The sequence below is a fragment of the Lontra canadensis genome, unplaced genomic scaffold, assembly GCF_010015895.1.
Source record: "Lontra canadensis isolate GAN:19392208 unplaced genomic scaffold, GSC_riverotter_1.0 scaffold12, whole genome shotgun sequence".
In the NCBI taxonomy this organism is placed as follows: Eukaryota; Metazoa; Chordata; class Mammalia; order Carnivora; family Mustelidae; genus Lontra; species Lontra canadensis.
Genome location: NW_022631006.1, coordinates 12,468,698 through 12,486,004, shown reverse-complemented (window position 1 = coordinate 12,486,004; position 17,307 = coordinate 12,468,698). Strand labels below are relative to the sequence as shown.

The window sequence follows — 17,307 nt, the reverse complement described above, 5'->3', positions numbered from 1 at the left end:
TCACAGAAACAGAAAACAGACTGATGATTGCCAAAGGCAGGGAATAAGGGGTGGGAGAAATGGGTAAAGAGGGTAAAAGTTACAATCTTTCGGTTCTGAGATAAACGGGTCCTGGGGGTGTAACCTACAGCCTGCAACTATAATTAGTGATACTGTGTTGCATATTTGAAAGTTGTTAAGACAGTAAATCTTCAAAGTTCTCATCAGAATGAAAGAAATTTTATAACTATGTGAGGTGACAGATAGATACCACACTAAAGTTAGTGTGTTAATCATTTTACAATATATACATATGTCAAATCACTAGTACAATGTTATATGTCAATTATATCTCAATAAAACTGGAAAAAAGAAAATAATAAGGATATTACATGTTCATTTGGACAAATCTCTAAAATGGAAGAGTGAAGTAAGTATAGAAAGGGGTTATCATAACCTCTAAGGGGTTATAACTTTATTTTTAAAGGAGATAGATAGATGATAGGTAGGTAGGAGACAAATGGATAGTGATGCGTAAGTACGTAGTTTTTTTTTAATTTAATTTTATTTTTTCAGCGTTCCAAGATTCATTGTTGATGCACCACAGCAGTCCTCCATGTTCTCCTGCTCTCCATGCTCTCCTTAATACCCACCACCACACCTCACTATGCATTAACATTCTCATGGATATCTGCAGCAGGCAGGCAGTTGTGTACCAATACCTGTTCTCCCTCGCATGATGTTATAGAGTTCCTAAGTTATAGCTGGGCACATAGCCACCCTGCCAGAACAACTACTCTAGCTCCTTTGAAGCTAGGTCTGACCACATGTCTAAGCTGTGTGGAGGGCAAGTGAAAAGAAAATGATGCCTGCCTTCCATTTCTGGGCCCACACATTCCAAGGAATGTATGCACACCCTTCTTGTCTTTCTTTCTTCCTACTGGCTGAACACTCATGTGATAGTAGGAGCCCAAGCTTATAGACCAGAGACCAAAGACCTTAAGCCAGATTAAAGATCTCAGGCTGTACTGAAACTCAGGCCAGAGATGCAATATCTTAGACCAGAGATGCAACCACCCAGGCATTAAGAATGACAAAGCAGTCTCACCAGTCCTGTACCACCAATCTGTGGGCTACAGGAAAAGTAAACTTTGGTGTTTTTTTACACTATTATATTGAGGGAGTTTCTTTGTTATGACTGGCTCTACTAGGACAATAAATTGGTACACAGATTAGATCGTATCAATACCAGTGATTTCCTTCTGCCATGTTTGATAAAAATAAAGATTGTATGGAACTTTTCTTACATTGGTGGCATGATAGGATGGACTGAGAAGCCTGGGAGCCATGCTTGAGAAATACTAGGTTCATGTCTCTGGAGTTGTTTTTGTTTTGTTCTGAACTAATCAGTAAGCTTCTGTCTGGAAAATGGAGGCTAAGTAGGTCTAACGAAGCTAACGAGGGTGTTTGAGGAAGTAAGGAAAGACATAGCATGAAACATTATGGAGAAAAGGTTAAAAAGTGTATTTAAGACATTTTGCAGAAAAGTATGTATAAAGTTATCCCCACTCCATCTTACTTCATTTTTATTAAATCAATAATATTTATACTTTTGGAGCTGGAATTAATTTTTTTGGAGAGAGCAATGGTAGCAAGAAGCCCAGGAGGGCTATGGAACATTATAGCCTAGTAGGAAATAAAAAGTAAAAAATACCAGAAGCCTAAATTATTAAACACACCGCCGCTAATGCAGGGAGAGGCAAAAGGATGAAAAAAGAAGGCTAAAATCAGTGAAAACACATTTTGATAGTACAGTTTTGGACAAAAGTGACTTTATTTACTTCCAACTAATGACAGGAATATTATTATAGATTGATTTTTACCTTGAATTGTCTATGGCAAAAGGCAATGTTTCTTTGCTTAAATGACACAGATTTTCCCCCCTATGCTGTGCCTTTTATTCCAATGACTTATTTATTCCATAACTGGAGGCTTTTATCCACCCGTTTTGCACATCCCCTCAGCCCTCTCCTCTCTGGCAACCATAGTTTTTTCCCCTGTATTTATAGGTCTAATTCTGCTTCTTGTTTGTTTATTCATTTGCTGTCTTTTTAGATTCCACATAAGAGTGAAATCACACAGGATTCGTCTTTCTCAGTCTGACTTATTTCCGACTAAGCATAATGCTCTCAAGGTCCATCCATATTGATGTAAATGGCTCCATCTCATCCTTTTTTATGGCTGTGAATTTTTATGGCTGGGTAATAATATTCTCTCTCTCTCTCTCTCTCTCTCACACACACACACACACACACACACACACCCCTTCCTTATCTATTCATATATCGATGGACACTTAGATTGCTTCCATATCCTGGCTGAGTTTTTTTTTTTTTATAATTTTATTTTTTATAAACATATATATATATTTTTTTCCCCCAGGGGTACAGGTCTGTGAATCTCCACGTTTACACGCTTCACAGCACTCACCATAGCACATACCCTACCCAATGTCCATAACCCCCCCCTCCCAACCCCCCTCTGCCCAGCAACCCTCAGTTTGTTTTGTGAGATTAAGAGTCACTTATGGTTTGTCTCCCTCCCAATCCCAACTTGTTTCATTTACTCTTCTCCTACCACATTAACCCCCCATGTTGCATCTCCTCTCCCTCATATCAGGGAGATCATATGATAGTTGTCTTTCTCTGATTGACTTATTTCGCTAAGCATGATACCCTCTAGTTCCATCCACGTTGTCGCAAATGGCAAGATTTCATTTTCCTGGCTGAGTTTTAAAGATTTCTAAGATTAGAGATTTGTTTATAAAGGAACTGCAGTTATGAATCAATGACTATCCCAAATCACCTAATTTGGGGCACCCAATAAATGACTTTTCTAATAACACACTGGTGCTTTGAGAAGTCCGTGAAATGGAAGCTATCAAGTATATATTCTTAGCAAGTTACTTTAAATAGAACTTTCTGAGGTCCAGAAACTTCTTTCAAAAAACTGTCCTTCTAACAAATACTGCCTTATCCACACTAGTCACTGAACACTGAACAGTTAAATTCACTGCAGAAATATGAATCAACTGCATATCCCATTATCCATGACCCAAGATACCCTCTGTGGTGAACACGGAGATGCGCTACCCAGATAACTGGGTAATTGTTAGCTTCGTTATAACTACTTAGCCTCCATTTTCCAGACAGTGAAGGACCAAGCGCCCCAGATGTCAATAGCCAGCCTGCAGCGGACTGCCCCTTCAGGCTCTGCCTCACCAGCAGAATGCTGCCTTGCCCAAAGGCTTGCCCTCCCTCATGCAGCCTCTACCTAAAGACCGAGACAAGTGGGATAAAAGCCCAACCCTTTGGGACCAGTGTGGGACAGCTCTGATGGGCCCCACATACTCTCAGTAGGGTTGGCTGAGGCTCTGTCTGGACTGCTTCTCCTTCTGCCTAAGCCTACTGGCTCCCCTTCCCTTCCTGATAGTGATCCCGATAAAGACCCCACAGGCCAAAACTCCATCTCAGTGTTTGCTTCCAAAGAATCCAACCAGGTTGTCTGGGTGCCAAGACGGGTCTTAGAAAGCTTGCAAGAAGGTGGTTCACTTGTCATGTGGCTGGCAATGAGGACCTTTGTTTCTTAGTTTAGGAGTTAAGATGGTCTGGTGAAGTCCAGGTTCAGCAATATCTCCTTCAAAATTCATCTTGTCTTTGCTCACACTAGCTGGAAAGTTGCCCTTGGCAGTCTGGAGAGATTTCCTCGGCTAGCAAAAGGACTTTCTGAACAACTGGCTCTCCATCTTTGGAGTGAACCAAATTTGGCTCACCCAAATTTGAACCCAATAGACTTTAATATTTTACAAAAACCATTTTTTGGTTTACTTATTTTTTAATTGATTGTAGGCTTTTTGTTTGTTTTGCTTTTATTTATTTATGTTCCTATTCATGTATTTACCCCTGGAAGCAATTTAGCAGGAAAATGATGTTTGTCTTACTGTATTTTACTCACAGGCTATGGCTGAAGAAAGAAGCCATGTTATTTTAGTGCTGTATAGATGACTTAACAAGGAGTTTTGAAATGAATAAAAAGTAAAACTATCACTAAGCAGAGCCAGATAACAGTCATTGTTCCTCATGCAAGCCAACAAATTCAAAATCATCTCCTGGCTTTGACACTCCTTACTTCAGCAAAAGCACACAGGAAAAACCAAAAGTTGGGAGCCATTAAAGAAGTACCTGAAAAGATTATTCAAAATCAAAGTCCCAATACCTTGAGATCCATAACATCTCCACGATTAACTATGGTATAAGACTGAGGTAAGAATCCTTTTCATTCTCTGAAAATGAGGCCAATGAAATAGCCTTCCTGAAAATGAGAGACAATGTAGTGAGTTGCATAGTGGCCCCCCAAATGATATGTTCGAGTCCTGATCCCCAGTCCCTGTGAATGTGGCTTCATTTGAAAAAAAAGGGTGTCATTAAATCAAGGATCTCGAGATGAGATCTTCCTGGATTTAGGGCCGACCTAGAAGAGAAAGTTATTGTCCTGGAAGACACAGGAGGGAGAGGTTTGAGACATAGAGGTGAAGGCCATGTGAAGACTGAGACAGAGACTGATGTGTCTACAAGCCAAGGAACACCAAAAATTGCCAACAGTCACTAGAAGCTGGGAGAAAGGCATGGAATGGCTCCTCCTCCAGAGCCTCCAGAAGGAACCACTCCAGAACTGTGACAGAATAAATTTCTGTTGCCTTAAGTCACCCAGTTTGCCGTAACTTGTTACAGCAGCCATAGGAAGCTAATACAGACAGTGAGCAGCTACTTACTTTCACGGTGCCATGGGCTCCCCAGGGGGTGAGCTGAGCCCTGATTTGGGGTAGAGCCAAGTCTACTTTGAAGAGCCTGTGTATTTATGTAGCAGGGGTCATTGAAGAAATCCACTTGACATGTCTGCTTCATTAATGAGGCATCTCGATGGGACTGCACTCCTCTCTCTGGTGCATTACCTATAGTGATTAATGATCAATGTATCATATTTTTACTTTGCAAACAATAAGTAAAATCGTGTTTGAGTCTAGAACTGATAGGGAGGGAAAAGCCACCCCCATCCCATACAGATTTTAATACTGACTTCTAGATTTGACCTGTAAAAACAAGATGAGCACCAGGCTTTGAGAGAAAGAACCCTCCCTTTGGACTCCCAGAATCTCTCTGACAGCCCCTCAGCTGACACTCTGCTTCAACACCAGATAGGAAACAAACCAGGAAGACCCGAGAGAGGAACAGCCAGAGAAAAAAGAGAGCCAACTGTCCAGCGAACAATACAAACCACACTTAACACTGCTCAGGGCTGCGGACCAGGAACCAAGAAGACACACGTGCCATACAGAACTTGAATATCTATTATTTAAACTGCCTTTTTAAAAAAAAAATATTTTTATTTGTTTCTCTATTTATTTGAGAGAGAGAGAGAGAGAGAGCCCTAGCAGGGAAAGGAGCAGAAGGAGAGGGACAAGTGGACTCTGCACTGAGCACAGAGCCCAATGTGGGGCTCGATCCCTCAACCCCGAGATCATGACCTGAGCTGAAACCAAGAGTCGCACACTTAACCCACAGAGCCACCCAGGAACCCCACTTTTTTTAGAGAGAGAGATAGCATGCACACACGAGCTGGGGTGGGAGAGAATGAAGGGAGAGCGAGAGACTCTTAAGTAGGCTCCACATCCTTCGTGAAACCCAGTATGGGGCTCAGTCTCCCAACCTGAGCTCATGATCTGAGACAAAATCAAGAGTTGGATGCCAAACCAACTAAGCCACTCAGGTGCCCTTAAACTGCTTTTCAAAATCCTCATTATTTAAAACTATTAAGAATGCAAAGTCTGTCTTCTCTCTATGCCCAAAGTTTTGTTTTGCTAAGCTCAGCGTCAAATCAATTGTTGATGTTTATTCTGGTATTTAATGGAAAGAACCCACCCCTCAGGTTATCGCCTTCTTCCCTCTTACTCTGTTCCCTCCTCTTCTATTCTATACGCTGTGGCTAAAATGATCTTTTTATTGAAATCTGATCATATTTTTCAGTGGTTTAAGAACCCCTTAACTACCTCCAATTGTTCTTTGGATAAAACTCAAACTCTTCAACAAGCCCCAAACCCCCAGACAGGTCCTGTCTGTCTAGCTTCCCTTGTACCTCCATGCCCCTCAGTCACATTGACCTTCTTCAAGGATAATCTCCACCATAAGGCCATCTTCTCTGATTGACAGGCTCTTCCCACCACTTCTCCACAACCCTCACTCTTCAGGTGTTAGTTTAAATATCTCTTTTCTCAATAGAGCCTTTGCTGACCTTCTCAGACCACACTAAGACTCTCTGCTTTCCTAGAAGTTTGTTCTTCACCTTTGGAGCCCCTATCACAAGAATAATTCTATTACATCATTTTGTTTAATGTCTGCCCTGCATCTATACTCCACGTTCCATGAAGGTAGGGATCCTGTCTCCGGTGTGCACACACCTGGCACATAATATGACAACAAACAGTCACCGAATGAATGGATGCTAGCTAGCACCAGATTTCAGTACCCAATGGCACAAACTATTTTGTACCATCCAGATGGTTTTGTCCTCAGAATGCCAGGACAGAATATTTTTGTTTTTCTGTTTAAACAACTTCATTTGTATTTTTGGCCACATGGGCTACAAGACTCCTGTGTGCTGACCTGAAGTGGCGACACTGACATTCCACTGTCTTACCATAAAACATCAGTCCTTTATTGTTTCTGACATTAAACCCCTTTAATGTGGCCCCAAAAGGACCAACTTTATATTGGATTTTACATCATGAAGAATAGCGCTATAATTCTTATAATATAAAATACAGAAACTCAAGGGTACACCAAATAGGGGAAGCCCAGTTAGAAGACTACAGCCTTACTACCTACTCCTTTTTTCCTCTTGGTCTGCCAGCTGTCACACATCATGTTGTCCCCCAACATACTCTGCATATGGGATATCCTGAGGAGGAGTGGGATTTATAAAGAAGTGGGGGTCAGGGCACCTCGTTTCTTTGTTGCATTTTACAAGACATGACAGTCTCCATTTGCTTGGTTATGTGGATTTATGAATTATATTATCTAGTTTAAACTAAACTTACTTTCATAAATGGGTAAGTGGCTAAAAGATCGCTGCAAGTAAATCAAAGACAGATCATTCTTTTATTACAAACTCTTCCTCAGCTGCATCCTGAGCTTATAAACAAGAATGGTCTAATTAGATCAGAACTCTGGCCTCCCAAAAGTTAAAATAATCAAGATCTGAAATGTGGATGTATGCTTGTTTTGTCAGTAAATGCTCTAAATGTATATTTGGACACGTTAGCCCAATATACAGCCCAATGACATCCCAATGGTATTACCTTGAGATACTGAGATATTATCTAATGAGAGTATTCAGCCACTATAATTAGCAACATATTTTTAAAATGTCTTTATTATCATTAACTCTAACTTTAAAATTGTCTATTTTCTGTGGGTGTTATAATCCATGCATATTACCATAATTTTATTAACATATTAACATTTTCTATGAATGTCACCAAGACATTTTTAAAATGCCTTTATTATCATTAACTCTAATGTGAAATGTTCTATTTTTGTGTGTGTTGTAAGACATGTATAACATATTAGCATATATATATATATAAAGCTTATATGTGATTGAATTACCAATTATTTAGGAGTGTCTGCTGATAAAAATTTACTGAAAGTTGACTATGATCACAAATGTTTGTAAGAGGTCTGCTTCTAAATTAACATGGACCTGTGTTCAAACCCCTGTGATACTTCTTACTATTGGTATGGCCTAGGGCAATTTACTTAATGTCTCAAAGTGTTAGTTTTCATTTCTGTAAAATGGGGGTGCCTGGCTTAGAATACACTTGTGAGGATAAATGAAAGAATGTGGGTGAGACACTCACTGGAAATAGTGCCTGCTTACTAGATAGTATCTGCTCAGTTACCTATTTATTCATTGATGCTGGGGTTCTTAGCTCCTGCTATCCCTTTCTGTACCTAATCCCCATTTGTCCTTTAAGATTCTGTTCTGAGTTCACCTCCTTCAAGAAGCCTTCCCCTTAGTCCTTCCTTCCCCCAGGCTGGGTCAGGTGCCACTCCATAACATAATGTATGTTTACTTCTCTGTCTGTCTTCTCCTTGAGATGGCAAATTCCCCGAGTCCTTAAGAAGAGACTACAACTCACTTATCTGTGTATCTTCTGCAACTTCAATACCTGGTATGAAGCAGGCACTCAAAGGAAAAATGTTTGTCAGCTGAATGAACAGATGCTGAAATAAAAATGTCCACCTGGTCTACCTTTCTCAGCATATTTGACCTCCTATGTTCTGAGTCACTCTTTAACACAAGGCTCTGACTCATCTGCCCCTTAGAGACCATGGCATGAGCTGACCACATCAGGTTTACTGTTCCATAGGATTACACAGAAGCATTCATGTCTTACCGAGTCTCTCTTGAAAACGACCATTCCTTTTCTTCAATTGCTCTATTCTATTTAACCCAGCAATGTTGCCTTAAAATACATATATGTACTCCACTCTATAACCAAATTTAAAATCTTTCTTGGGTCAAGTGTGTGGCTGAGAAGAGCTTAATCACATATGCCAGCCCTCACACATTCCAAAATTTCTTTTTGCCAAGTGTCACTCCAAGAACCTATCCAACCTGCCGAGGAGAAGATTGGTGGCAGAAAACAAACACATCATGTACACAGTGTATATACTTTAAGTACCAAAGTTTTCAAGTGCAAACCCTTAGGGTTTGGGGAATTTAATGTCTTCTTGATTACAAGTATCTTATTTCCATTTTAACTTGAAGGTCAGGGAAACATTATTCTGTTTAGCTAATTAATTTTTTCCACAAGAGAATTTAATAGCAAGGATAGGTTTCTTTCATAAGTCTGGTGATAAATATAATTAACTATGTCAACAAGCAGAAGGCTATTATGGTATTTATAACATACTGGCATTCAAGTTTTGAGTCAGTATTTGAATAAATAAATGTCTTAGGAGGAAAAAAAAAGCCAAACCTTAATGAAAATATTTGTATAGGTGTCTCTCAAATGCTTATGTATAAATCTCTAGGAAAAGCCATAAAATTTATGTATTTGCTATTCTGGCAACTGCTATTAATTTGCTCACTAGTCAGGAATTTCAGAACAGTTTTTAAACATAGGCCCAAGTAGTCACAGGAGGCCCTAAGCTAGGAACACCTGATTTCTGGGTGTCTGTGAATGAATGGACACTACAGTAAGAAAGTCCTTCCTACCACAATAGGAGTGGCCTTATTTGTTGTGGCCCCTGGAGTGGGGGTTGGGTTCTTCTATCCCTCTATGACCTTAGTGGCTGAGGTCTAGAGAGATGGCTTCCTAGCATTCTGACTCCTCGGGGGAACTTAGAACCTGCTTTTCTTTTCCTTTCCTTTTTAAAAAATATTTTATTTATTTATTTGACAGAGATCACAAGTAGGCAGAGAGGCAGGCAGAGAGGCAGGCAGAGAGGGAAGGGGAAGCAGGCTTCCTGCTGAGCAGAGAGCCCAATGTGGGGCTCGATCCCAGGACTCTGGGATCATGACCTGAGCTGAAGGCAGAGGCCCAACCCACTGAGCCACCCAGGTGCCCCAGAACCTGCTTTCCTAAGGAAACAATGTTATAGCTCTGTGATTTTCAGGGGAAAAAAGTATCCAGCAGGAGGACTTTTTCCAAACTGCAAATACCATCTCTCACCTTCCCAAGATTCGGAAAGGCTCCCAGTTATGAACTGTTACCTCAGGGCCACCACCTGGAAGGTAGCTCTGTACCGGTTACAGACTATCCTACAGTTAGAGTGCAACTGAACAACAGGCACTTGCAATAGAATCTTCTATTGTTGTATTTGTCATTCCAAAATATACATTTAAGCTCATTAATACAGGCGAACCAGAACAGAAGACAGTGATCTTGTCTAGGAGATACCCATCATGGCTAAAATTCATTCTGGATTTAACTAATTCTGGAAAAGTATATTCCAGGCTCCAAATAAAATCTCTTCATAAGTTTGGATCTGCTTATCTTGGCTTAAGGCACATATAAACCATGAAAGTATACGGGGTTACACTGGTTGTTGGGTTTGAAGAGAATTAAAACCAAGATAAACAGAAAAAATAAATTGGATTCTATGACAAAGATTACACTTACAAAAAGAATATCTTGAATAAAGCTGAGACAGTACCTCTATAACCATTAATTCCTTCATAAATGTATGTTTTCAGGTTCTTGACAGGGAAAAAAGGGGGCCATGCCCCTTTTCTCCAATGGGAGTGTTGTGACTGAGCATATGTTACATCATTCTAGGAATGATGGCTGTTTCCCTTCAGTGAGTTCCCTTCAGAAGCCAAGTGACTGAGGACAGAAGAACGTCCCAAGACGATTTGTTTAATGGCGAGGAGGAAGATGAGCTGGGAAGGAAGGTTTGTATGGGAACAAAAACATTGGAGTTCCTTAGGATTCTATTCTAGGTCCAAGTCTCTCTCTCTCTCTCCTGTCCTCTAACTGTGCAGTGATCTAGGAAGGGGTCCAGGCACACCAGGAATTCTAATTCTCATTTATACTTTTCACGCTCTCTCCTCTCTCACCCCTCCTTCCCCATTTCCTTCTCTGTGCCTGGATAATTCCCACTCATCCCTCAGGTCCTGGTTTTGCTGTTTGCTTGTAGAACGTTTAGGAAGACCCTCTATAGCCCCCTCGATTAATTTAGGTTTCCCTGTTATTTGTTCCCATAACACGCTGGGCTTTGAAACGCTCATCCTATTTGTCAGCATTTGCTTAAGGTGTGTCTTCCTGCTTAGACTGCAAACATGATTACTGGTTGTGACTCCATTCCTACCACCTGGCATAGGACCAGACCCACAGGAGGGCCTCGTAAATAACCACTGAGTGAAGTGTTGTATAAATGAAGAGGTATAGTCAGATGAAACAGGACGTGGAGATATTTCCAAGTGAGCTTCAGCACAGGCAGGAAATGATTGTCATGCTACAGGGCATATGTAATATGTTCCTGATTATTATTAAATCCTTAGGTTAGGGATTTCTGAGTAAGGGAAAGGAGGGAGGGAAGAATATAGCTCCTAGGGATCATAGGTGTAAAAAGACATTTACACTTACCATTAACTTAATTTGTTTTAGTCATATTATTAAAAGTTAGGTTAAAGTTGTTAATGACTTTAAATAATGGCATGGAATTTTAACATCTATCAAAAAGAACCATATTTTTAGAGAATTAATAATACTGTCTTAGCTCACTACTCCTACTATTTTTGCACCGTGGAGGAAGGTAGTAATCATAGCTGTACCAAAACGATAAATTTTCATGTATCCCCCATGTACAAGAAATAATAACATTAGGGGCACCTGGGTGGCTCAGTCACTTAAGCATATGACTCTTGATTTTAGTGCAGGCCATGATCTCAATGTTGTGAGATCAAGCCCCATATTGTAAGATTCTCCCTCTCCCTCTGCCCTGACCCCCCCACTCTCTCTTTCTCTCTCTCAAAAAACAATAATAAAATTAATAGATTACATTGGTATAAGTCCATAAGAAGTATGAAAGTATCCTTAGAAGTGACTACCTTCTAGGTAGTAAGCTCCTGCTAATTTAAGTCCCTGAGTTTCGTTACCCAACTTTATCCTCCATCCTATTACTTATATCATCCAGTTCTCTCTCCCTCTAATGCTGCAAAACTTTGCTTCCCAAAGAAATAAGTACTTTCAACAATTTATAAGAATTAAATGACTAACTAGCAGCATGACCTTATGGAACCATATTTCCAGTTTGGTGACTGACGTTCTACATTTGTGTTGTGGAAAAGTTGTGTCCAACATCAATTATCACGTGCAGTAATAAGACACTTAATGCCCTGGGAAGTGCGAGGTACATGGGCCCCTAATTGGGACCCTTACATTTCAGATTTCTTTTTGTTTTCTGCTTAAAAGATTTTATCTTAATCCTAATGGATTTGACACACATCAATTTTCACATTAACTTAATGTCTGATCTTCTTTGAAGTGGAACTCCCTTGAGTTTTAAGCAGAGAAAGCAGCTTTCCAGGAAGACATAATATGATATGAAAGCAGGGCAAGACTTCCTAAGGTAGAATGATGGTGTGGTCGAGCACACAAGCACGAGGCAAAACCATGAACAGTCCAAGTGACGCACATGTGGCATTCTGGGCCACTCAGAACGTGGGAAGCCTGCAGCTGAAGCATCATGTGTCTGGTTATATACACCCGCCTTCCCAATGAGGTGTTTAAGAGCCAGGGCCACACACACCCATATGACTTGCAAGGAATAAGGAGAGTGGCAGATGGGGAAAGACAATTGTACCTACCTATTGCTCGGCTTTGTTCTAAACAGTTCTCGTACACACTGCTACACTTGGAGTTCCCAGGCTGCATTAAAAAAAAAAAAAATTGTGAAACATTTACAAACGTAGCATACAGTCAGACTTTCAAAAAACAAACAGGGCAGACAGAACATTAGTAACACCAGTAATGCTCCCAGCAGACAACTTCACTTTCTGACACAGGAAGTGTCTGACAGGAAATTGAGACTTTAGGTGGGGAGTGGGGACTCCTGTGATAGTGCATTCCCTGGGGGCTGCAGAGGTGGGTCTGAAGCAGGGAGTCATAAAGGCTGCCAATATAAGGCCTATAGCCTGAGGGTTACTGCTTTGCTTGGGAGGTCCCATTCCAGGACTCAATCCAAGTCTCAGCCAGAAAGTGTGATTTCCAGGACACTTGTATAAACACTCAGCATTTAGCAAACCTCTATCTAATAGTGACAGATTGGAGCTCTACTCTATTGAGGTTATGCCCGGCTCACTTTCCATCCTTGAAAATCTTTTCCATCAAAGGGTTGCAATGATCCTAAATGTGGTAGATAGATAGATAGATAGATGTCTTCAATAATGGAAAGAGATCACTGATGTCTTTGAAAAGGACAATATCTGTACTTCAGAAAGATCATTCTGGCAGTACCATGCAGAAGGCTTTGGGGGAATGAAATTAGAGACAAGGAAGGGGTTTTCAGAATCATGAGAGCAAGTGAAGACCAGAACTTAAAAGGTGCAACAAGAATGACAGAGGTTGGGTGGATTCAAAAGATTTTTGTGGTAGACTCCTAGGTCTTGAAGACTGAGCTGATATGGAGTCCGAAGTGTGAGAAAAACAAAAGACTGCAGATTAATGACAGAACAGCAGTGCCATTAATATACATGAGTAAATCAATAGAGGATTGTGGTTTGGAGTCACGGAGAAAATGCTGAGTTCAATCTTAAGATGAACAATGTAATGCTTATGGCATTATAGCTGGAGAGATAGGTAATGGCTGAAAACAGAGAAGCTGGAGGAGTGTGTACACAAATGTCATGCCAGAAGAGAAATCAAGGACTAGGGCAAGGCCAAAGACAGAGAAAGGATGGTAAGGTCAAGGCATTGGGTTTGCAGGGGAGGGAGTAAAAGAAAATGAGATATAAAGAAAAGATATTATAGCAGCATTATCAACAATAGCCAGACTATGGAGAAAGCCTAAATGTCTATCAACTGCTGAATGGATAAAGAAGATGTGGCGTATACACAATGGAATGTTACTCAGCCATCAGAAAGGATGAAATCTTGCCATATGCAATGACACGGATGGAACTAGAGTGTATGATGCTAAGTGAAATAAGTCAGTCAGAGAAAGACAAATACCATATGATCTCACATGTGGAATTTAAGAAAGAAATCATATAAGCATATGGAAAGAGGGGGAAGAAAGGAAAGAGGGAAACAAGCCATAAGCAACTCTTCTTTTTTTTTTAAAGACCCTATTCATTTATTCGACAGACAGAGATCACAAGTAGACAGAGAGGCAGGAAGAGAGAGAGGAAGAAGCAGGTTCCCCACTGAGCAGAGAGCCCAATGCAGGGCTTGATCCCAGGACCCTGGGATCATGACCCTAGCTGAAGACAGAGGCTCTGACCCACTGAGCCACCCAGGCTCACAACTCTAATGACAGAGGATACTGTAGGTTAATGGAGGGTGGTGGGTGGGGGATGGGCTGGGGGGGGATGGGCATTAAGGAAGGCACTTGTGAAGAGCACTGGGTGTTGTATGTAAGTGATGGATCACTGAATTCTAGTCCAGAAACCAATACTGCACTATATGTTATCTAACAAAATTTAAATTTTAAAAATGATGCCAAAAAAAAAAAAAGAAAAATATAACTTACTTTGAAACACACCAACAATAAGATATGTTGATGGATGATAACTACATAGGATGACAGGGCAAATTCAGTGAAACGTTAATTGTAGTTAACTGTAGACTCTTGATGGTAAATGTATGAGTGTTCACTGCATAATTATTTCAACTTTTCTGTATGTTTAAAAACATTCATAATAAAATATTGGAGAACATGAAATAAAGTGAAAAAAGCAGCAACTAGAGATGGGGGTAAGAATGACATAATAGAACTGCTTTAGAAGATCATGGAAGACATCTAAAAAAAGGAAGAGGCAGCCTGCAGGTATCTGATTCTGTAAACAGGTTCAGAACATTGAAGAAGAAAATTGATTTAGCAATTAAGCCATTGGTGAACCACAAGTGACTACTGTAAAGGTCATTTCTGTTAAGGTCTCAAGCAGAATTCAGATCTTAGAAATGCAGCGCTGATGTGATACAGACAAGGTTTTCTAGAAGTCTGTGCGTATAGGGAAAATGAGAAGGAGGTGAGACATTATGAGTTGGTTGGAGGGGTCCAAATTTATTTCCGGACGGAAAAGAGATAACCAGTAGACAAAGAGTAAGCAAAGATTGAGACGGGGTGGGGGGGGAGTTAATGGACAGAACCAAGGCAGAGGGTTGGAAGGAGGGGATGGGATCAGGAGCTCAGGGGCAGGACTGGCTGGGGTGGGGGGGCGGTAGCTGAGGAGGAGCAGCAAGGAGAACAGAGCAAGACTGGAGATGGGGACGGGTGACGTGGAGCACCCCATGCTGGCCTGCCAGGGTCTTCCCAGCAAAGGGAGACGTGAAGCCATCCACGTAGGCCAAGGGCGGGGGACTCGGAGTAAAAATGATGGAGTGCGGGCTCCGACAGTGATTCATTCTCTGGCTCTGTCCTGAGGAGGATGATACTTTCTCTAAACTCGCATTTGGAAACTCTCAAATTAAACTCTCCAGGGGCAAGGACAGAACCACATTGCTAAGTTTCAGTAACAATAAAACATCCCTTACCAAATAGCACAACTTCTCACACCGAATGGGGCAGTAAGCCATGTGTTCTGTGGCTTGGACTTTGAGCCGCACGTCGGAAACGCCCCCTGCAGGTGGCTGCTTCCCTGGGATTTCATTGTAGTACTCGCGGTCTTCTCTCTCCTCGCTGGGACCGTCAATGGGCACCTCCTCACTGTAAGGGAAAAAAGAATCCCCTAGAGGCTGGGCGGGAATACGGATGCTTCGGGGGAGGCAGAGGGATCAGAACTACGCAAAATCATCCTGAAAAACTCTGCATTCATGTTTTAAATTTATAGCTGTTCAGAAGTGATGTCAAACATCTGGATGGAAGCAGCCAGATGGTTGTTTAGCTTTCCATAGACAATTAAAGTAGGCTAAGCCAACAGAAAGTGCCAAGGGTGATGCTTTTGTGTCTCCTCCCAGTGATTAAGAAACACACACACACACACACACATACACGCATACCTATGAGCTCTCTGAATGTATGTCATTTTTGTCAATAGGGTATAAAAATAAGGTTTTCCTGAATATCTTTAGCATGCTTTGATTGTACCATTTTGGAAATGTTTTGCTAAAAAAAAAAAATTAGATATTGGGCAGAGGGCCTGGCCCCGTTTATTAAACCAAGATGAAAAACATGAGAGCTCTGGCCAGCTATCTTGTCTGCACAAATCTGGAGGAGTATATGGGATTCATAAAGAAATATTGGAACCATATGTGGCAAGTGGGTAGATTTATGTAAACATGCATTGTTTTAAAAATTGAAACAGGATAAAAAAACAAACAACTTTCCTTCCAAATTGGAATTAGTAGAAGTTTCTTATGAAAAAGAATAAATCAAGTCCTTTTGGATTGAACTGACTCCACTAACAACCGACATAGTTTTGTTGGGTTCATTACATGTCAACAGCATGATAGCACTAAGAAATAAGTGTTATCCTAGGAAAAATTCAACATGAAGGCCTCCTGGTAACCCCCTCTCGTTTGCTACCCAAGACCACCTTATAAAAGGAGATCCCCAAACCCAGCGTTTACTGATACACAAAATAACTAATTGGGGGATGAGTGCATTTATAAGGGGCCAAGAGTGAGTTTTGTCTCTCGGTGTGAATTCTCCAAGCCAGAGGCCTCACCACACCCCACACGTGCTGGAGTCTGTATGGCCAGAAGGATTCGGCTTTCCTTACAGACTCTCTGTGCCTCAGACAGAACCTCCTTGGTTCCCATCACCTTCCAGCCCCCCACACATTAGCTGGAGCACCTCTATTTACACTGCAAACCAGCGAACCTAACAGTGATTCTAGGTACAGACATTCGATTCTTACTATTTTGCTCTTCATTCTTGATTTTTTTTAAAGTTGTATGCAAGGGATCTGAGACTGAAACAATTCTGAGAAATGTACTGATGTCTGTTATTTTATGATACCACTTAATTCATAGCTCTGTAGAATAGCAGAGAAACAGGGCATACCCCTTCCTACTTTGAGTGTCTCTTTTAATTTTGAAACAAAGCAAGAGGAAATATCTGGACAAATATAAATGGAAGGAAAATAGAAAATGCCATTACGTGTTTGTACTGAAACTGCCTATTTGTAAGAAAAGAAATGATCCATTTTATGAGCTTGAAAATTCATTTTAAAATAAAACAGAATCAATACAGTAAGTCAAGTAATTATAGAACACTTGGCTGACCTTTCAAAAGAAGTATTCAAAGAAGGATTTTTCAAATACTGTTTAAACCGGAGCTCAAAAGCCTGCCCTATGGTGCTTATGACATCTTGGGCCATCCCACTGCGGCATTCCAATATGTGACAGGCTGCAAGAGGGTATACAAAAACAAAGAAAAAAAACTGTCATAAATTTTCAACAAGAAGAGGTTATATAAAGTTAAAATACTTTCATAATGTGAACTTTTAACTGAGTAAAAGGGAACAGGTTTACAAGCACTCTTCAGCCTTCCAGGGGCGGAAAAGAGTACCTCCTACTTCATATGCATCAAAGAGAAG

General features: G+C 40.8%; 1 protein-coding gene across 1 annotated transcript in view; it reads right to left on the bottom strand.

Moving 5' to 3' along the window:
* Positions 1 to 17,307, bottom strand: part of SHC4 (SHC adaptor protein 4) — a 131,430-nt gene that overhangs the window by 17,003 nt on the left and 97,120 nt on the right. The window contains exons 7-10 of the mRNA XM_032856551.1: positions 16,994 to 17,117; positions 15,302 to 15,473; positions 12,415 to 12,475; positions 4,811 to 4,990 (exon numbers count right to left, since the gene is read on the bottom strand). Coding sequence (XP_032712442.1) covers positions 4,811 to 4,990; positions 12,415 to 12,475; positions 15,302 to 15,473; positions 16,994 to 17,117 — 537 coding nt within the window. The remainder of the gene's footprint in view (positions 1 to 4,810; positions 4,991 to 12,414; positions 12,476 to 15,301; positions 15,474 to 16,993; positions 17,118 to 17,307) is intronic.